Source organism: Rhinolophus hipposideros (genome assembly GCF_964194185.1).
Source record: "Rhinolophus hipposideros genome assembly, chromosome: 11".
In the NCBI taxonomy this organism is placed as follows: domain Eukaryota; kingdom Metazoa; phylum Chordata; class Mammalia; order Chiroptera; family Rhinolophidae; genus Rhinolophus; species Rhinolophus hipposideros.
This window is the reverse complement of record NC_138057.1, coordinates 66221399-66243087: the sequence shown is the minus strand read 5'-3', so window position 1 is coordinate 66243087 and position 21689 is coordinate 66221399. Positions and strand designations below refer to the sequence as shown.

Sequence of the window (21689 nt, the reverse complement as noted above, 5' to 3'; positions counted from 1 at the left end):
ACCCTCCCAGAGCTCAAATGAAAACTTCCCTTCTGGTCTTGGGTCTTCTCCAGCTCAGACACATCCAGAAACCCAAAGCACCCACGAGCTAACCAGGCCCCACTCCAGGCATGTGAAATTTCCATTCCCTTACTAAAAGCAAGACAGCTACATTCATCACGGGGAGACTTGTTTATACAAAGGATCTCAGGTAGCTTCCCAGAAGACATTGCAAATTACACATGAAAGACATCAGGATGGTAGGAAAGATAGTTTTAAAATTAAAATAAAAGTGATAACCATGGAGAATAAAAATACCCAGGCAATCAGGGTCCCAAGCAGAAGTGGTAGAGGTTTGTAGATTCCAGGGTCAGATTAACTGGTTTAAAAATCAGTTGTACAACCTATTAGTTATGTAAACTCGGACAAGTGGTTTAACCTCAAAGAGCTTCAGCTTTCCTATATTTAAATAGTGGTACCTTGCCCCCAGGGTTGCTGCACAAAGAATCGGCGTGATGGTACACATAAAGGACAGACAGCAGCATCTGGAACAAAGGACACGTGCCATAAAAACTACCTCTGGTTGTTGCTGTTTTGAGGTTTGACACAGTTGCTATACCTGAGCCAAGATTTTGGTTTCGAGCTTCCCGGTAGCCAAAGCTAAAATGGAAATACTGTCAGTTAAATAGTTCCTGTTATCCATAAGGAGGAAAAGAAAACCCAGGGTGAGGGGAGCAATGCATCCTCCTGGCACTTAGCTCTAAAAGACCTTGGAACTGCTTTCAAAGCCTTGGGAGCTGGGTCAGTGACAGCACAGTGGGATGACCCTTAGCCACTCTGTCAACAAGAACAGAAATCCCTTTTGTGGATATTTCTTTGATGCCAAAACAGTTTCTGGTGCCATACACTCCGGCTAGAACCTGCACACTTTATCTGTGATGTGTCCATCTGGAGCCTAAGAATCAGCCCTCACAAGGAAAATCATGCCTAAGTCCCTGGGATGATAAACCAGTCCTGCAAAAAAAAAAAGAAAAGAAAACCGCTATAATCATCTTTTGCTGCCATGGTTCTCCATGCTGATGAAGAAGGAAGTAGTATCCAGTCAGCACACACCTGCTTGAGTCCAATGCCACTGCTCAGGTCCCCCAAAGGGGGAAACCTGACTCTCTCACCACCTTCCACTTCTCTCAGTCCTTTAAAAAGGACCAGCTGCATTATTTCTGATGCCCAGTGCAAAATGAAAATGTGGAGCCCCTTGTTCAAAAATGAAGAATCTCAAGATGGTGACAACAGCCTTAAATCAAGGGGGGAGGGGCGCTTCCTAAATGGGAGGCTCTGTGTGACTGAACAGACTGCATGCACCTGAGCTGGTCCTGACTTTATGTTACAGAAGATCACTTGAAACCCCCTCCACCAACCGAGAATATACAAAAATGAGTCTTTCACTGACAAGTTTCACAAACCTGCGCTCTATCAGGCTTCGAGGCGAGAAAGCAGCAAAATGTAAGGAAAGGAGCGAGGACTTTAATACCAAAGAGCCTGGACTCGAATACCCGCTAAGCCACTCCCATGTGCTGTGACATTCACTGCCAAGATATTTAACTCCCTGAGCCTTGCTGTCCTCATCTCTAAAATGGGTTCAGGGAGGCTCACTTGGCTGCTATGGGGATAATAGAAAGAAATACAAGTGTGACATTGAACACCCTGCTCACCAACCAGGCCCCTTTCCTCACAGGTTTTTCTCATTTCACAGAACAGAAAATTGAAGGTCAACAGTGTGAAAGGACCTGCCCAATGTAGGGTGGCCAGAAGCTGTCAAGCCAGGAGGTAAATCCAGGCCATCTGGCTCCAGAGTCCAAGCCTATCATAACTCCCATGCCCTTGAGCCTGGGGACCCGGGTCTGGCTGTCTCTGAACCTGTTCCTTACTCCACTTTTAAAAAGAAAAAGACAGAGACAGAGAGGCGCAAGTCAAGGGACACACTTCCCAGGTGTGATCCAGCAACAAATTCCAGTCAGCACCTGAGATGCTGCGCTCTGGGAGGGGCTCTGGAGGGCAGGGACCACCTCCCCCTCACCTAGCCCAACGCCTGGCCCACAGCAGGCACTCCCAAATATTGTTGAGCATTTACCAGTCAATGGTATCACCCCTTACTTCCTTCATCTTATCTTGTAACCTCTCACCCCCACCCCAGGCATGAAAGCAACAACCATGTACAGGATGTCTGCCCTGTACTTGGCAATCACTGAAGCCCTTTCCTGCCTCATCTGATCACCTCCTAGGCCCACCAGGAAAATATAGTCCTTAGATCCATTTCCCACTGAAGGCTGTTTAGTGTAATGGCTAAAAGTAACCTGCAGAGTCCTCCCACTTTCCACCTGTGCGACCTGGAGCAAATTATTTCTCTCAGCCTCAGCGTCTTTACATGTAAATGGAAATAATCATAACTTTAAGTTATTGAAAGGCTTAAAGAGTTCATCCATGTAAATTACTCAGAGCAAAGCTGGGCAAATAGGAAAGACTGAAAGGACTATAGCTGTCATTATTTTTACTCCAGACGTAGTCCCTAAGCTTCTAGCGCCAGGTGCCATGCTTTCCGGACTATAAAAACCATAAATTAAGTCCCTCTTCAGCTCTCCCTGCTGGAGATCACCATCTGATGGAAAGGACAAACTCAAAGAAAGAGAAATAAGAAACAGACAGTGATCAAACAAGGCAGAGGGATGGTGGAAAGGCTTGGCAAAGTGCAGGGGAGGGAAGGGACTGCCAAGTAGGGAGAGGTTCAGCCCAGAGGCCAGGATGGGCCCAATCAGGGCAGCCAGAATCTGCACTCACCCTGCAGCCCCTTGTCCAACCTGGAGGCTGGGCAGGAGGGGTGTTTAGCAAGACTGGCCAAGGGCAGACACTGACCCATTACCTTTCAGTGTTTCCTGGGCCCAGGATCCTTCCCAGCACTGCACCAGTCCTATGGGGGCAGGAGAAGAAGAGAGAGACATCAGGGTGGAGGCACAGCCCTGGGCTCCTGCAACTGACTGGTCATCTACTCCCCATCTTCTCCGAGTTTTAGTTCCCTTTGCAGACTCTGCATTTACCCAGACCTTCCCTGCAAAGAAAGATGTCCTTAAGTCCTGCTGAGCAAATGTCTCCATTTCTCCAGACACTGAGTGCCCAGCCTCCCCAGGAAGCCGGTGCTTCACAGAGATTTAGGGAGGGTATGGGGGGTGGGACAGGGGAGTGGGGGTTGGGAGAGAAAGAAAGATCCTTGTTTTTACAAGTCAGGTTTTGTTTTTGTTAAACTGGAAAGTCCCAATAGGAGGCCCTAAGAGGGCCTGTCACAGAAGTTTTGGGGTTAAAAAAAAAACCTCGAGAAACAGCGGGTCTAAGCTCTCCATTTTACAGATGAGGAAATTAAGACCCAGATAAATGAAAGTGAACTATCCAAGGTCAGGGAGCCAGTCGGGGTCCGCGGCAGAACGGAACAGGGCCCATTCAGGCCGGGGAGGTCCCACCCCGTCTGGCCTTGGCCTGGGGCAGATGTGTCCTGCCCCAGTCACTGCCCTCAAGTCCGGCCCCGGGTCTGCTGCCTGGGGGTCTCCTTTACCCAAGCAGTCACCCCCGCCGGCCACCGGCTCCCAGAAGCCGCTTGAGAGCAGCCCCCACGCACAACACGCGGAGAAAGGCGCCCAAAGGCGCCCGGAAGAAGCCGGACGCGACCGCGGCGCCCAGCCCAGGCCGGAGAGGAGCGCCCCGGCGGCCGCGCAGCCCCGGGCCCGCGCGGCTGCAGTCTCGGCTCCGGCGGCACGAGCGCGCGCACAGACGGGGGCGCGCCCGGGCCCGCGCACACTCACCCGGCCTCGCCGCCGCCGCCCCTCCGCGCCCCGGCCCCCGGCCCCGCCGCGCGCGCCCCGCCTGCCTCGCGCCGCGCGCCACCCTCCTCGGTCCCGCCCCCGGGCCGGCTCGGCCCCGCGCCGTCACCCCACGCGTAGGAGCCGCGCTTCGGGGCCGAGAGCGAAGGCTTTGGAGGCCGCGCTGGGAGCGTCCTTTCATCAGCTGGGCTCTCTCCCCGGACGCCGCGAAGCGCCTTGCCAGCCACGTGCGGCGATTTTAGGGCTCGGGGGGGGGGGGGGGTTGGGGGCGGGGCCGAACCCTAGATCCCCGCCCCTCCCTGAGTCTGGGTCGGCCCCGCCGAAGAGCAAAGGCTTACCTCGGAGGTCCAGCCCACGCCTGACACAGTCACGGGGCTCGGGGGATGAGCCAGTATCGGGGACCAGAAATTTCCCAGGGACTTGTTCTTAAATGAAAAATTGTGTGCGCTGTATTGTTAAGATCATTGGTTTGGGGGTCCGCTTTTTAGATCATCTTTGGTAAAGGATTTAACTTCTCTGTACCTCAATTTTCTGTAAGAAAAATGGATCATTATACTATTTCGTGGGATTGTGTAAACCTTGAATGATACACTCTGTGTGAAGTATTCCAACTGCCAGACACGTAGTAGCTACGCACTAGATTTTGATTGCCACCCCTACCAGCACCACTCAGCATTTCAGAGGGGGCTACAGTGAAAAGTGGCCCCTTCCCAAGGAAAGCGCTACTGTTTTGTATTTTTCCATGGAGTACGTATGGACAGAGCACACGTGTGTATTTATACAAAAGGGAGTCTATTTGGTGGGCACCCTACTTTTTCATTAAACAAAGTTCCTTGGCATTCACCTCATGCCTGAACACCCCACTCAGCCTCCTTTCTTTTCAAGGGGCTCATAGAACTAACTCCACATACTGCAAAAAGGCTCTCTCTTTCCTTTGTCCCTCCTGGGTTCCCACTCTTGCTCCCAGGCCTTGCTGGACTGACTGGTCACAGCCGCAGCTCTGCATACATGCCACCGCCTGCATTTCTACTTAAAACTGAGTCGGAATGGGGATGCATGTTTTATTTCAACAGATACTGCCAAGTTGCTGGAGGCCTCTCAAACCACAGGACTTAGTTGGCTGCACGTTTGGCCAGAGGCAGAGGCAGAATGCTTGGGGGCAGTGAGCAGTGATTGAGCATCTGAGCAGCTGATACTGGCCAGGAGCCCTCATTCACCAGGGAAGTGAAGATAGACATTGGGTGCCTGCTCAGTGCCAGGCAGTGTACTGGGCAAGCACTGAGCACACACCAGATCCAAGACATACCTGTTTAGTTTGCCTCATTTCCCAAAACACAATTTGGGGGCATGGAAGCAAAAAACACATGGGATGTTGGAGCTTTACTGATTGCTGAGAGAGGCGTCCGTTGACAGATATATGTATGGCCTGGTCACCATCTAGCCAAATCCTGCCTCTCTAGCAAGGCCTACCTCCTCCATGAAGCTGGAAATTGTACTGCATTTCTGCCAGGCTGTCTTCACTTTGCATTCTCACTGCTCATCCCTCCAGCATGGATTTACATGTTAACATTTCAGTCTCTTTTGCTGGGGAGGCACAGAAGATGTGGGCCTTTGGAACTGGCTGCCCAGGCATCATGGCTTACTGGCACGTGAACTTGCACAGGTCGGTTCACCTCTCTGAGCTTCAATTGCCTCATTTATGAGAGAAGGATGAGAATTTCTGCTAAACTGAAAGATTATAAGAATGAAATGTGATGATGATGTGCTTAGCAGAAAGCGCGCGATAAAAGTGAGCTGCTTTTCTTGGGCAGCAAGGCATCATGCCTTTTTCACCTCTGAACTACAGCACATGGCAAGGCCTGGCACTGTAGCATGGGGGCGTGGGGACTCCATGTAGAGTGGAGAAAGGTGAATAATATCCAACAAAAGGTGAGTGGTATCTAGTAAAGCGCTGGAAAGCAGACTTCAGTAGCAACATCTCGATGGATCCACAAGACTCTGTGTGGTGGGCCTAAGACCCTCCCCAACCCAGTCTGCCCTGTGCTAATCTTTACCCACTGTCCCCCAACCCCTAAAAACCCTAAGCTCCAAGAATTCAGACCATCTCTTAGTTCCTCCTACACCCCATGCCCTCTCTCACTTCTCAGTGGTTGCCATGCCTTGCCATCTGGAAGGTACCCCAAACCCCATCCCCACCTCATTACCTGATGGACACATTCTTAGGTCTCAGCTGAAAGGACGCTTCTGGGAGCCATTTCCTGTCCTGGGCCCAGGCCAGTACCTCGTTCTCGTAGTTACCCTTGCTTAACCTACAACCACACCTAGCACAGGTATGGTCATTGTTCAGTGTGCCATTTCCCAAAAAGAGAGAAATGGGGCATAGGGCTGTTTCCGCCCATGCTGATAGCTGTCCCGCAGCACTCTGCCCTCAGTGTTTTTTCACATTTATCTGAATTAGGGAATAAATAGCTATGAGTGAAATCATCACGGCCTCAACTACACATAAATCCAAATACAGTCATGCACTCCATAACGTCAGACTGCATATATGACAGTGGTCCCAAAAGATTATAATGGAGCCTAGGTATGTAGTAGGCTATACCATGTAGGTTTGTGTCAGTCCATTCTACGATGCTCGCACAATGACAGAATCACCTGATGACGAATTTCTCAGAACATATCCGCGTCATTAAGCAATGCATGACTGTAACCACAAACCCCAAAGCCATCCTTACTCAGCAGTTGCACCATCTGTCCTGCTGTGTTGATAAGGGTTAGATTCATGTTTGAGGGCCAGCTGCCAACTATCTGGCAACCTGGATGAAGAAGGAATGAAATTCTTCCCAACCTGGCAGAACCTTCAAGCGTGGCAGTTTGATGAGACAGGGGAGCCTCAGAACCGCTGGATAAGTAAGTGAAAAGCAAAAATCAAAAATGAGATCTTGTTTTTTGGAACTGGTCTGCTAAGTATAGATTCACTGTCTTCCTAACTCCTTTAGAAACATACTGCTTGAAATTTGCCATGGCCTGAACAGATTAAACTAAATCGTATAGCAATTCAGGCTGGGAAGTCAGACAGACCTGGGTTAAATCCAGTGTCTGCCACTAATTAGAGCTATCTTAAAATGTTTTCCTAACAGCATGTCCCCCAGAATGTTCCATTGCTCATGGCTCCATTAAATAGATTTCAAATCCTGGAAGTCACATCATGTAGTGAGTACCCCAGTATGAGATACACGTGTCAGAATCTGGGAGTAAACACACAACTGTCCTTTCCAGGAATGTGCAAGGAGTAAGACAAGTCACATGCTATTTGTCAGGAAACTGTGAAAACCAGAAGAAATACTCTAAATTCCTGCCGGTGAGGCGAACAACCCTCCTGAAATGTCAAGCATCTGTTTCTACACTATGTGTAGAAAGAGCCACGGGCAGATACAAAGGCAATAAAATGGGGCAGGGTCCAAAGAGAGATCATTCACATCTCATTGGGAGAGGACAATTGAAGGTAGTAATCAGGCTTTTGACTAGAGAGCTAGGCTCTGATTTACCTTTAAAAACCCCATAAGACAATAGTAGACAACTTAATCATGCTCTCAGAACAATCAGCCTAGTTCCTCTCTTAAGCTTTTCTTCAATTGCTGTTATCTGTTCTAGAATGCTATCGCTCTTCCCTTTTTATTTTCAAGTAGAAAAAAAGGGGGGGTATCTGCTCCCTGACTTTCAAAGCCAACCAATCCCCATCAATCATTCGCCCGAACACAGTGAGCTATGGCCTGGAATTCATGCTTGACCCAGAAGCCAGTCAGTGTCATTTGAAATTTTTTAAAAGCCAGAAAAGACAGATGTTGACATGATCTGGCAGCTTCCTCTCCCCAACCACTGGCAGGAGAATGTGCCTCTCCTGTCTCTGAAGACTGGCTTACTTGCAGGGGGAGGGGTGGGAGTGTGAGAGCAAAACTTGAACTGTCTGCCTGTGCAGAAAAAAGCTTTCTCCATCATTTCAGAGCCACTGAAATGATGAGATCAGTTGACAGGACAAAACACTGAGATCTGCCAGATTTCTCTGAAGGAAAGAAAAAATTTTAAAGGTGAAAAACAAGGGGCATGGAAGACTCACCAAAACAGTTCCTTCACACTAGCCTTGTGTAGCTAACCTTCTACATTTCTTGGCACATTTGTAAGAATGATGGTTTCAGAAGTCAAGGAAAGCCATTTGGTGGGAAGAACCCATTTTGATGAGCCTCTGGGCCTCAGCTTTCCCATCCATGGAGGTGGGATCACACTGCCCAACAAGGTTTACATCAAGTGCCTGGCACATAAAAGTCCTCCCTCACTAGAAGCATGCAGAGATTCAACATATGCCTCTGACAAGTTACTTCACCTTTGAGAACATCAGGTTATTTTTCCACTCAGAAAGTGGAAGTGGTAAATCTTTAGGAACTTGTATAAGGTGTCGCACACAGGGTCCGGCTTACTGTAAGCAGTTTTGTGCCTTCTTTCAAGAACACGACTAGGTCTGAGCTATGGCACCACATGGAACGGTCAGAGTTTCTGTGCTTATAATGGGCAATATCCGGGTCATCCTTCTCTCTCTAGACAACGGGTTCACAGGACATGAAATTGCCTGGAACCATCAATCTAGGATTCGGGAGATGAAAAAAATCACACGGGTGAGATACATAAAAGGTGTATGATATGCTCAGTACTGAGCATACGCACAGTGGTCAAGTATAGACACTGCGCCAGACACTGAGCCCAAATCTTGACTCTACCACAGCACAACTGTGGGCTGATTCCTTGACCTCTCTGCTTCATATACTGCAAAATAAAAGTGGTTGAGTTTTTAATATAAATGCAAAAGTTCTTAAAATACTAGGTGGTGTAGAGAAAGCTGTGAGTAACGGTAGCAGGTATTTTTCACTCACAGAATATCCACAGGCTCTCCAATTTCTTAGCCTCCCATGCAGTTAGGTTGGCTCATGTGACCCATGCTGGTTAGTGGGCTGAAAACAAATGCTGTGTCATTGCAGGACTGAAGCATTAAGAGCTGCTGCTGCACGTTTGCCAACTTTATCTTCTCCTGCCTCTGCAATCACGGTTACCATGCTAAAGTGGTAGAGCCACAAAGTGGAAGTAATCTGAATCACTGACTCACAGAGAACTGCCCTGGAGTCACCCAACTTGTATCGAACATTCTAAGAAATAAACCTTTGTTGTAGTCAGCCACTGAGATTTCAGAGCGTATCCTATCCAGACTGGACAATTACCGCTGTTATTGTGGACTTGTAAACTTGTAATCAAAGATGATTAGATTGCGAAAAGCAAATTTTAGAAAATTAGGAAACATTTGCAAAGCACCTGGAATGTTCTAGGAATGAGTGGAACTTTAATAATTCTGTTGTTGCTGTACAACAGTGGTTCTCAGCTTGGGGTGGTTTTGACCCCCAGGGACATATGACAAGGTCTGGAGACATTTTTTGGTTGTCATAACTCAAGGGGTACTACTGGCATCTACTAGACGGTCAAGGCCAGAGACACTGCTAAACATCCCTGTAGATTAAATGTACAAAAAGAAACCCTCCTGTGGCAGCCCAGACCCTATCTTCTAAGATAATCACTGAGGTTTCTTCTGTCCTCCAGATTTACTATGCATATAAAAGTACAGGCAATTGTATCATCTTTTTTGTGCTCAGTGGGAACAAATCACATTGTTCTGCATGTTATCTTGAAATTCATTCCGTATCAAAAACAACATACCTGTCTTAGTGCTCACAGAACCTACCATGCTATTTTTTCATACCAGACTACAATGGAAGCCTGTCCCCAAGGGAGTTTTTAAAATATCTTAGTCTTGGCCCTACTCCTACTGGCCTGGGAGGGGCCTGACACCCACCTTTATCCTTGGGTACAATCAAGATTAACAACTACAGAATTACACTACCTGTGCCCTGGATCCCATGGCCTCTACACCCCCCAGGGATTCTCACTCCACCCAGAACACCTTCTTCAGTCTCACTCCCTCTATTCCCTCCCACCAGCATCTGAACGTATTATCAGCTCTCAAATCACCTCTTCCATCAGCCGCTACTGCAGCTCTCTCCTTCCATTCACAGCCACGTGTTTTTCCACTCTACATTCAATGCATGCTTCAAACCACTTCGGTTCCTCTCCCAGGAAACCACGCTCTCTACTTTTTGGATCTTATCTTGTCCTCTCACCTGAACCTATCAATGCACTTTTGAAATATTTCCCTCTGTTGCTTCTGTGACTTGAGCAACATCCAGCTGGTCGGCTGGAAGTCAAGAGTCAGTCATATAAACACCATCCTATGAATCCGAGACGCAAATACTGGTGGCTACCAGGCTAAAGATACTGGGTCTAAAGCAGTGAATGCAGGTGTTGCTTCTTCATGATTTCCGGTTCGGGAAACGTGTAGTTGCAGTAGGCAGAGACTTGGAGTTGCTACTCTTAGAGATACCAAGAGGAAAGCCCTAACAAAACTGGGTAGTTTGGGGTCATGCTAACATGGACATGTTTATTAGATGTCCACATCAAAATATCAGATAAGCAATTTAAGAACTCCAGGGCTCAGGAGAGCTAAGTTGAAGATATAAATTTGAGTCTTCAATGTACCTGGTATTTAAAGCCAGGAAATGCAGATGGTCTCAGCAAGGGAATTAGTGTGGAGAAGTCCAAGAACAAACCCTTAGGAAAAGGAGGAGGAAAAGACTGAGAAGCAAGGCAGCATATTACGGCAGGAGCCAAGACAATGGTTCAAGGAGTCAACCCCGTCAGACAGCACAGTACAGAAGGTCAGGTAGGAAGAGGGCTGGGCCTCTCAACCTGGTCCTCATTGCTGACCTTGACAAGCACTTTCAATGGAGAGGCAAGTGTGGGTCAGAGTGCTCTGACAGTGAAAAACGGAAACGCTCACAGAGAAAACTCCTGAGGAATTCTACTGTAAAAAAGAACAGTAACTAGAGACAGGCAGTGACCTGAGATCAACCAGTCCCAAGTCATACAAAAGATTTTTTTAAAGTCCAGCTAATTCTCTCGTTCTGTTTCAGAACAAGCAAAGAAAGCCCACAATGTTCTCTTTAAACTGTTTCTACCTACCAGAAATTAGCCAAGGACTTTCTGCTAATATAGAGTCACAGGGCATTTAACACGTCAGGACTAGTGTGACGTTCCTGCAAGTATTAACACATACCAGTTAGCCTGCCAGAAAAGAAATATGCTTCATAACTTGCCCAAGGCTGAGGACAGGTGCTCTAGAGGAAAGGCAAACTGCTGACTTACTAGTTGCTTGCTGTTTTTCAAAACAGCCATTGGGTGAAATCACAAGTGATTCCCTTCCTGCTAAGATGCAGACTATGAGTATTTTCTAAGCATGTGTGCAAATGTGTGTGTGATACACGTTAATTTAATTTCCTAAGTGAAATTCTGCAGACATCTGGGTCAAAGTACACTTTATATTATCAAAAAGGATGAACCAGAGGGAGGGAAAATGAGTGACAAAATCATTTACTTTTGAAAGATTATCAGTACAGCAAGTAATAACAAGTAACAAGTTTTTGAATCCTATCATCTAGTAATTTGGATTAAGAACTACTAGAAACCACCCAAACAATTATACTAGTATTCATTGTTCTAACCCTTAGCCAAAAAGGACTATTTAAGGCTGGCTGCTGCTTTACACACGTTACAAATAACTATTTACTACTTTTTCATAGATAAAGCCCCTGACCTTCAAGAAAGCTTTAGGGAAAAAACATTTAATCCCTTTCTTTCTTAAAAAGTTTGTTTTTTTACTACATCTAAGAAAGAAAAAGTCAGTGTTGATATACATATGTTGCTTGAGCTAAAAGGCATAGGAAAACAGACAACATATACCCTTAAATTTCTAAGAAACGTGAGGTAAAAAGATGAAATCTTTGGATAAGCTCTAAGTTTATACAAAGAAGCTAGGTTTGCTATTCTCCAAAAAGTAGAAGGACCTAGTATACAATAAACAGAAATAATTTAATGCCTTTCACAAGAATATAACTCAAGCTTTGCTAAAGCTTCATATTCCATGGAGACATCTAAACACCAATCCATGGAATAGGTGCTTCTTTCCTCTTCCCCTATCCATTTATGCGGTAGTTTTCATGGATCTCTGGCCGGATGTCGCAGACAAAGGCCAAGAGGTTATCCAGGACTTCATCCCTGTTCTGCCGGAAGTAGCTCTGGAGGATGGTCATCTTCTCTTGGGTTTCCTTCTCCACTTCAGTGCTGCAACTGCCGTGCGATCCCAGAGCCTGGAGTCGGGGAGCAATGACACACAGGGAACAGTGGATGACATTCTGGTTAGCCAGGAACAACTTTTGAACTCTGAGGAAACTTGGGCTCATCAATTAATATCAATCAGCAGCAGTGGGCACTGTAGCCTCACGACTGCAGAGCAAGCACGGGGGAAGTCCCACAGAGTTAATGGGGGCATAAACTCACGCAATCACTTTGATGGCCAACCTTAAAACATTTATCAAGAAGTAAATTGCACAGCATTTCTACTGCTAGGAAATTATCCTAATGTGTATTCTGATCCTAGATATTCTACTGTCCTAGGTATTTTTAGAGTGGTATATTCTCATCTCTCTTGAGTGTAGTGTGTAGCACTAACCAAAGACTGGAATGAACTAAAGCCCCATAGCCTGAGGGCTGGTTAAACAAACGGTGGTGCATCTACACCAGAGAACACTCTTTGGCCGTTAAGAAAGATAAGAAAGGTGTGTACAGCAAGACCAAACGAACTGTAAAATATGCAGTTTAACGGGAAAAAAGCAAGGTACAGAATGACATCAGTGTGGTTATTTCTTTTTGTGGCTTTTAAAATGGGGATATATGTTCTTGTATTTTTTTAAACTCTTAAAAAATAATAAGCACAAGGGTACAAGGGGAGACACAATTTAGGAGGAATATACAGTTTCACCATTACTAGCTAATGTTTTCGCTCTTACATTCAGCAGTGAATTCACCAATATTATAAATATGTAACATCTGTTCTTTCAAATATAAATATTCTAGTAGAACACACACGAAACTGCCAATAGTAACTGTCTCTGAGGAGGCCTGCAGATCTGGGCATGAGGGAAACTACTTTTCATTGTTGCCCCATTTTATTGCTTGAAGTTTTTATTATATGCATGTCTCACCCCTTCAGTCTCCATTCACAATTTAACATACACGGATCGATAGTTTCTTTTACCTTGCACTGTCTTCACAGTATGGCTGGCTTTTTTGTCAACTGCTATTAGAACCTATCAGGTTCATAACAAGATATAACTTTTTTGTGTCTAACCCTTTATATTGCCTACCAATATTGCCTATATTGTTCTCACTTCATTACGTATGTTAACAACTATATCCCTTCATGTTTGTATAATACGGTTTATAAAGCATTCTCTCAGATGTTACCTATTCCTCCATAACTGATGAGAAGGCTATAACTCCCCTTTCCACAGATGAGGAAACCAGGCTCAAAGAGGTAAAGGTGAACATGTGAAGATTCAAACTTAGGGCTCTTCATCCTATATATGACTGTTCATATTACAGGAACACCCAGGGGCACTTCATCATGGTTAGTTCAGTTGCTAATTCATATTTTTAAAAGTCCGTAAACCCTATTCGGGGGGAAAAAACCCACATTAACTCTAGTCTATGAATATAAATTGCCAAACCCCAGTAAGTTGTCTCACTACTGAAGAGGTTACAATGGAACCTACTAGAAAAACTCAGACCTTATGCCTACAATGGAACACTAATACAGTCTCTATAAGCAAATGCGGCAGAGACGTAAAAGTAAGATGAGATGGCTGCCCTGACAAGAGTATTTCTACACTGTTCTGTGGGCAGTCTGACAATTTACAGCAGCTGGCCCAGTTTAAGAGTTAGCGAAACACTAAGTTTAAGAACGCTGCCACTGACCAGTGCTAAGATGAACAATGATGAACAAAACTATTGCTACTTACTGCTGAGAGGCATGTGCCTTAATCACTGGACTTGGACCTGGGACGCTGTGTGCCAGGAACTAGCAGAGGCCACAATGTAGAACTTGAGAATGAAGCCCACAAAGCCAAAGGCAGAGTAGCAAGATGAAAATAAGAACCCTAAGATCATTATTTAAACTTCTGGATCAAAATAAAGTTAGCCTTTCATCTGGATTTTTAATTAACTCCACTTTGCTTAAACCAGTTTGAACTGTTTTCTGTTATCTGTATCCAAAAGTCCTGAGAGTTTCTTTTCTCTGTGAAGCCCTCCTCATCCCTTCCCCTTTCCAGAATGTTCCTTGCTTCCTATGTACTCTCTGTGATCTGTTTTTGCACTATTATTGTCTGCATCTTACGCATCTTGAGCCTATACTATATTGGTAAGTGTCTTCATCTCCACTATACTAAAGTGGGGCTCCATGTGACATATGTGTATGGCTGCCACTGCACTTTTCACAGCTGCAGGTTTGCATGACTTGCATTTCACTTCGGAGTCTCCCTGACCACCAGGCTGTACGCTAAACACCAGGATGAGGGCAAAGACCATGTCTATTTCTCTTTATAGCTCAACCCCAAACACCTGGTAAGGGACCTGGCACATGTTAACTATTCAACAGAGACTTGTTAAATGATTGAATAAGTGAAGACTAGGATTCAATGTTAGTTAAAAACTGATCACCCTGACAGTCAACCTGAGCATGCAATAAAATAAAATACACAATAACCAAAATTTCAAAATTTGACGAGAATGAAAATTGCCAAGCTCTGCTGGACATTTTGAGACTGGAAGGACCGGAAGAAGAGGGAACACTCAGGAACTAAAGCAGCAGTGAAAACAAAAGGGGGCCCACCGCGGCTTCCTTGGCCTTGAACTCCTTCTCCCTCTGCAGGCGGTACTGTTCAATTTCAGCCTGAGCCTCTTCTTTGGCCTGCTTCAGCCTCCGGTTCTTTCCTGTTTTCAAAGGAAAGAGATACATCAGGAAGTGCTTAAAAATCAAGTAGAAGAGGAAGCAGAGACTACGATGGTAAAGTCTAACATAAAAAAAGAAAAATGTTTTAAGATAAAGTCCCAAGAGACATGCACTGGCAAGACGGAATTCAGAGCTACCTAAGAGTGTAAGTTCTTGCTGCCTACAGGCTGTATTTAACTCTTAATAGAAAGTGAACAGATAAAAAGGTCTACCTTCCAAATCTTTAGACTGTAAAAATAACAGAAAAATAAACTGGAAAGTATGAGACTACTCTCCCAATCTTAACTAAGAACCAACATCATATGGGTGACATTAACCATCTAAGGAACTCTTCCTCTTCCCAAGAAGTAAACACCTAAGTATGCTGCTGATTGCAATTGGAGCTCTGCTTAGCTTAGCAGACACTAATAAGGTCCCAAGGGACCTCAACATAAACTCTAACTAATGAAACAGATGATGTAATATTGGAAACTAAAGGCCATGCCTGTGCATAAGGAACTAAGTAATGAAAGTGGTGCTGGGAAGGAATCCTAAATGCAGAGCACTGGACAGTAAGACTGCACAAGCATCTAAGGGGCGATGAGACAGACACAGGTGGTCTGGTTTCTAGAAAAGACTAGTTTAACATACAACTGGAAAACTTCTTTAGGTTCTATCGGAACCTGCATAAAAACAAGACCACAAGACCAACCAAACAGATACTCTTTACTTTGATTCCCTGCCCACCAATCAAACTTCTCAGATACCCAAACATTAAAAAAAAAAAGGAGGGGAGAGGAGGGATTCTAGACAATCAATCAAAGCATTTATTTAATTCAGAACAAAAAAATCTTGCATTTAAAAGTAAGCTTTATTATCTATCACCATATATCACTGCCCAAATCCCATTCAACCCATGTAGATAAAGGAAATTCAATTTAACCTTCCACCTCCTAAGATTAACAAAGGATCTTAGACCTGTGATGACCCCATGACATCCACTCCATGAGGCAAGTCTGACACAATCAACAGATGCTCTCTAAGCACCCCAAGGACTATTTCTGCAAGTTTGTATGTACTTCAGTATTATTTAGAGCCTACTGTTGTCCACTGGAATCAACCTGTACCCCAATGCACTACATGCTACCCTCATCAGCTATAGTCAATGTTTTTTATTTTTATATAAAACAATATTTTAATTCTTGTCCTTAGAAACTATAAAGACTATACATGATTTGGAAATGAGACTGTACCAAACACTGTCCAAAGACGAATCGTCCATTCTATGCCTTCTCTTTTGTCTGGTCACTCAAAAATATAATGTTACCAGCTATGATTGTTGTTGCTTGTCGCCTCACATTATTTTTATCCGTGTATTCACCATAGTCTACTTTTCCTTCCACATAAATTCGAGACCCCTTTTTCACATACTGATATGCTACATCTCTGAGGCCTGGTCGGAATACTGAAATTCTGTGCCATGTTGTCTTTTGACTGACATCACCCATCTGGTATGCTTCATTGTCTCCGGATTTCCACATCTCATTTGTTGCTAGAGAAAACATTGTGACTGGGTTTTTCCCTTCCACCTGTCTCATGACAGGGTCCTGACCCACTCGCCCAAGTAACTGCACACGATTCAGGGCTCTTTCGAGAACCGAGCTGCTAGCTACTTCAGACTCATGTCTTACAAACTGATGGAGCACCTGGAATACAGGTTTTCGAAACATGGCTTCTATTTTTCTTTTCCTGCAATTTAATCTTCAGTCTTTTCCTGACGTTCCAGCCGGACAGCCTTCAAAGTTATGTTTTAAAGCCAAAAATCTTTTCCCCACCAACAATCTACAAATAATATTTATGGCCTGAACACTGTGCAGTAGCTTCATATAATTTCACAATATTGCTCTCCTGATCACTCCCAACTCCCACGGCTCCCTGAATTAATCACTTGTGATAATATTAGGTTGGTGCAAAAGTAATTGCAGTTTAAAAGGTTAAAAAAAATTGCAAAAACCACAATTACTTTAGCACCAACCAACCTAATACATTCTGTCAGCAAACATCTTCAAAGTTCAGTTTTGAATAGCCTTCTCTGAAAACCAAAACTAAATACCTGTACAGGACATCATATTTCTTCTCAACCCTGTTTTTCATGGGCCTTACGTTATGGGAGCCAAAGTTTTGTTTCACTCCAGTGAAATAAACCATGTCATAAATTTTTTAAAAATATTATGGTCCAAAGCAATGATTTCATGAAAAATTTGGGTTGGACCATTTTAACCACATCATGTATTGCTTCTTCCAATTCCTAACAGGGCAAGTCAACTATAATTACAGATCAAGAAAGGCAATAATTTTTTCAAATTGCCGCCTTTCTCAACACTTCTGTTTCTAGTTATTGCAAATTCTGAGATGTGTATTAGCCATAAACTCCATTAAAACAAATTCATTCAGTAAATGTGTAATAGCTATTCAGATGTACAAGCCCCTGCACCAGGCTTAATGGGATAAAGGTGTAAAACATAACCCATTTCTCTAAGGCACTCAGAATTATTCTTACCAAATTCTAAGTATTTGTTGCCGCACTTCCCCCAAATATTCTCACATGCTTTCCAACAGATACTGCTTCCGTTACTGATGAACCACTACAGAACAAACTCTGAGAAGTCATTCTGGAAACACTGTATCAAGGGCATAGTCAGAATATTCTATGAAGAACACAAAACTTTCCAGTCACCACAACAGGAATAAAAGGCTTGGTTCCAATCCCCAACTCCCTCAAAGAAAGCTTTTTCTATGAAATATAGAGTATCGCACACCCCTAAGTGAGTTATCACTTAGTAGGTTGTGTGATACTAACCTACCCCTAAGCGGGTTTTGTGAGTAACAAAAGCCCTTTACTTGGGTATGGATTCAGAGTGTAAGTCCTACACTAGGAGAAACACCAAGGAGTTACCAAGATTAATATTTCTTGGTATTTCACCCTTGCACAAGAAAGGAGACCTCCAAGCCCCAGCCATGCTGCTTCCCAGGCTAGAGTCAAACTTCTCTCTGAGCCTCGTTTTTCCCACCTGTAAAATAGGGAAATAGAAACATCTATGTCACTAGATAAGGAACTGAATACATAAATTAGACACAATGCCTACTGTCCGGGAGCTTAGTCAAGTGACTGAGCGAGAGGAAGACACAGGTGATTGCACTGCGACGACAGAAATAAGCACCTGGGAAGGACTCAACCTAGTGTGAGGGGAGAAGGTCAAGTCAGGGAGGCTTCTTGCAAGAACGGCTGCCTCCATTTCGAGATCTGAAGGAGGACTGACGGGTAGAGAACAGAGAGAGGAAACTGAGAAAAGGCTTTTCTGGTGAGAGGAAAGAGCTGGGCAAAGGCTCGCAGGGACATCAACTAAGGTCCCTTTGAGGAATCCCAGGAGTTCACCGGTCCGGAGGAGCGTACCTTGGAGATTAGGGAAGAAAGCAACGGACAGATCGCAAAGTGCCTCCCGCCACCGAAGGAAGGATGTGGACTTTGTGCTGCAGGCCCCAAACGTGTGCTGGCCGCGAAGGTGGCCGTGAAGGTGATGGTGGCCTGTCAGCGGGGTGACGAACCCCGCAGGGGAGAAGGGGCAGCTGGGAGGAGGGAACTTGTGCCTCGCGCCGGTCTGGACCCACGTGTTCCATTCTTGGGCCACGTGGCTTCTCACTTGCAGCCCCCCGCCACCCGCCGCTCCCCTGGCCGGCACCTGCTCCCCCCTGGGGGCCTGACCACCACGGCGGAGGGGACCACGGGTACAGCGCGCATCCCGCTGGGCACGGCCCGGGCGCATTGAAACAAAACGTTCAGGAAAGCGGGCTCCTCCGGGAGCCTCGGAGAAGCCGGCACCTTGGAAGAAGGCGCAGGGGGGGCGGACGGGGACAGACACACCAACCTAACGACTGCCCGAGCGCCAGCGAGGGGGGGCGACGGGGCCACGGCCGCCCGTGTTCCCCGACCGGGCCACGGCGCAGGCGGCGGCTCCCTCCGCCGGGACGGGGCACCCCGAGGAAGCAGTGGGGGGGGACACAACGTGCCCCGTGCACAGCCCACTCCCACGCCGCCCGGCGCCAAGGACACCCCCCATCGTCGTCTCCACGCCCGGTCTCCCCTCCCCCAGCACAACTTCCCATCGCCCTACAGGCTTTCCAAAGGCTGCCACCCATCGAGCTGCCAATGGGTGCGCCAGCTTCCGCGACTGTGCCCCACCCTCCCCGCGCCGTTTCGGGCCTCGTCCGCCCACGACCGCCCGCGTTCCCCGGACTCGCGCCATCCCTGGCCGCCCCACCCCGAGACTCACGCTTGCGGGCCTCCGACACCTTCTCGGCGGCCCGCTTCTCGGCCTGCAGCAGCTGCTGAATGCCCTGCGACTGACTGGCCATGGCGGCGACGACTCCGAAGCCGAGGCGAGCGGCCTAAATCCGCCCGACGGCTCCGTGGGTCAGCTGACCCAGCCGCCCACGATCCGCGCCTGCGCCACAGCCGCTGCCACGTGACCTGCGCCGCGCGGTGTCAGCTGACTGCGTTTGGCGGCCTGCGAGCAAGGGGGCGGGGCGGGCGGAGCGCCTCGACGGCGCCTGCGCGGGGTGTGTCTGCCTTGCCTTTCGGTCTCCCGGCGCCGGCTGGTTTTAGTGGCGCCTCTCCCTCCGCGGGTTCGATTCTTGTGGCTGCCCTGCCACGTCATTATCGCCATAATTCCTCACTTTACAGTATGCCCACCTTAAGGTCCAAAGAGGAGGGGTCAAGGCCGATCACGTTCCCCTATCCCGCACACTCCTTTGTTTTCCCCCTTTCTGGAACTTTCCATGGGACTCATATTAGGGGACAGATGAAGAACATGTTTGCCCGGCGCCGGGTATGGAGTAGGGGTTGGGCATGGGGAGACCTGAGCTCAAGTCGGCCACTCATCCGCTGTGTGATTTGGGGGACCACACTCCCTTTCCGAACCCCAGTTCAGGACAAGAGTGGGCTGCTCCCTAAACATTTGCTGAAAGCCCGCGATGCTCCTAAACCACTGTCGGTACGCAGGGCCCAGCAGGGAGCAAGACAAGGTTCATAAACAAGAAAAGAAAACACGCCGAAAAACGTGGACCAAAATAGCAAAGTACAAACTGTGATAACAACGAAGGGAACACTCAGGATGATGCTTGAAGAAAACAGCAGGGGGCGGAGGTGTCCGTGAAGGCCCTCCCGAGACAGTGGCACTAAACATGAAATCAGGACAGTGGGAAGTGAGCCAGGAAAGAACAGTGTGTGTGTGGGGGGTGGGGGGGGTCTGGAGGGGAAAGGGACCCCGCGTGCTTGGATCGGGCAACTTGGCACAGAGCCGTCCCCTACCAGGGACAGGGAGCCGGGAAGCCCGCGGTTGATTGACAATGTGACAGGCCCTGTCCTGAAACTCTTGACTTGACTTCTGACCGCAACTTCAAAGTAGTGTTAGGACCCCAAGTCTGTAGTGAGCAAACTGAAGCTTGGAGAGGTTAACTAACTGGCGGGAGGTCACACCCCTGCTAATTGTCAGAATACTTGAATCCAGCCAGGGCTGCAGAAGGGAACATCTGACCCACCATAGCCGGCTGCTGGAATCTTGTGGGCCCTGGAAAGGACCAGATGATCTCTTAGAGTCCACCAACCACTGAGAACATACAATAATGCCATAACTTTTCTTCAAAGAAATATCTCCGCACTCAAGGAGCTGGATTCATGACTCACAACATTTTCATTTGATTGAGTTTAGGGCGGGGGTTGGGAAGGAGGCTAAAATCCAGAATTGTCTTTTCCCAATGCTATAAGAACTTGCACTTGTCTGGTCTCTGGGATTTTTAAATTCAGTCAATGATTTCCTGGGACAATTTGTCATTTTTGGTGTTTAAGAAAACATAGTTGACTAAGTCAATCGCTGGAGAATGCTACACACTTCCAAGGGTGGGATGAGAATTAAAAGAGATAATGCCAAGAGGTAGCAACACCCCAAATGCCCATCAACTGATAAGTGAACAAACAAAATATGCCGTATCCACACAAGAGAATATTATTTAGTCGTAAAAAGGAATAAGGTACTGATATGTGGTGCAGTATGGATGGACCTCAGTAATATTGTGCAAAGTGAAGGAAGCCAGGCACAAAAGACCGCTTATTTTACAGTTCCATTTTTATGACATGTTCAGAATAGGCAAATCTGTAGAGATAGAAAGTAGATTAGTGGCTACCCAGGAGCTTCGGGGAGAGGGAATGAGGAGTGACTGCTAACTGGTATGGGGTTTCTTTTAGGGATCATGGAACTGTTCTGGAATCAGATAGTGGAGATCGTTGCACACCCATAATATATATACTTAAAACACCAAATTGTGTGCTTCAAAAGGGTGAATGGTACAGTATATGAATTATGTCACAATAAAGCTGTAATGAAAAGAGAGTGTGAGAGAATGGATATGAAGCCCTTGCGCAGTTTCCAGTCTGTAGTAAGTGCCAGAAAATGGAAGCTGTTGTTTTATCCGGCTAGGGGGTTATTGTTTGATTTACAAATCTGGTCCTCCACTTAACAAAAGCCTTCACATCAGGGTTCCTCTAATAGCCAGCTTTCTCAAAGCATCTAAATATCTACAAATTCCAGAATTTTTTTTCTCTCACAGCGTTTCAAAAGTTTATTGTGTAAAGAGAGAAATATTAGACAATTTGTTCTCAGAAATTTTCAAACTGGTTTGGTTTTTCTAGTTGTCTGAGTGGGTGCTTATTGTCAGAACTTGGGTACACTGGGGAGATGTTCCACAATAACTAAGAAATGAGGGTGAAGTAATTGCCCTCCAAGGGAAGGCTTGAAGTCTTGAGCCAGATA

The 21689-nt window shown here is 46.4% G+C and overlaps 3 protein-coding genes across 6 annotated transcripts in view; all 3 read right to left on the bottom strand.

The window, feature by feature from the left end:
- Window positions 1-19237, bottom strand: part of TMEM268 (transmembrane protein 268) — a 40721-nt gene extending 21484 nt beyond the window's left edge. The window contains exons 1-2 of one of the 4 annotated variants that reach the window (XM_081065349.1): window positions 3955-4058; window positions 2897-2944 (exon numbers count right to left, since the gene is read on the bottom strand). The gene's annotated coding sequence lies outside the window, so the exon portion shown is untranslated. Of the gene's footprint in view, window positions 1-2896; window positions 3094-3580; window positions 3836-3954; window positions 4059-19154 lie in introns of those variants that run through there. The other 3 variants (XM_081065348.1, XM_081065347.1, XM_081065346.1) reach the window with 3 other exon arrangements.
- On the bottom strand, window positions 9214-19368 carry ATP6V1G1 (ATPase H+ transporting V1 subunit G1). Its single transcript, XM_081065351.1, has 3 exons — window positions 19155-19368; window positions 14725-14825; window positions 9214-12145 (listed from the first exon to the last, which is right to left on the bottom strand). The coding sequence occupies exons 1-3, from the start codon at window positions 19234-19236 to the stop codon at window positions 11972-11974; spliced, it is 357 nt and encodes a 118-aa protein (XP_080921477.1). The 5' UTR covers window positions 19237-19368; the 3' UTR covers window positions 9214-11971.
- Window positions 15625-18476, bottom strand: LOC308504535 (single-stranded DNA-binding protein, mitochondrial-like). The gene has a single exon (XM_081065350.1). It carries the CDS (start codon window positions 16551-16553, stop codon window positions 16107-16109), a length of 447 nt encoding a protein of 148 aa, XP_080921476.1. The 5' UTR covers window positions 16554-18476; the 3' UTR covers window positions 15625-16106.
- Window positions 19369-21689: the final 2321 nt, after the last annotated feature.

Coding starts and splice junctions, on each gene's coding strand:
- LOC308504535 (XM_081065350.1), bottom strand. CDS start 16,553: ATGTTTCGAAAACCTGTATTCCAGGTGCTCCATCAGTTTGTAAGACAT.
- ATP6V1G1 (XM_081065351.1), bottom strand. CDS start 19,236: ATGGCCAGTCAGTCGCAGGGCATTCAGCAGCTGCTGCAGGCCGAGAAG. Junction 14,826..19,154: donor GGTGTCGGAGGCCCGCAAGC/GTGAGTCTCGGG, acceptor CTTTGAAAACAG/GAAAGAACCGGAGGCTGAAG. Junction 12,146..14,724: donor TCAAGGCCAAGGAAGCCGCG/GTGGGCCCCCTT, acceptor CCCCGACTCCAG/GCTCTGGGATCGCACGGCAG.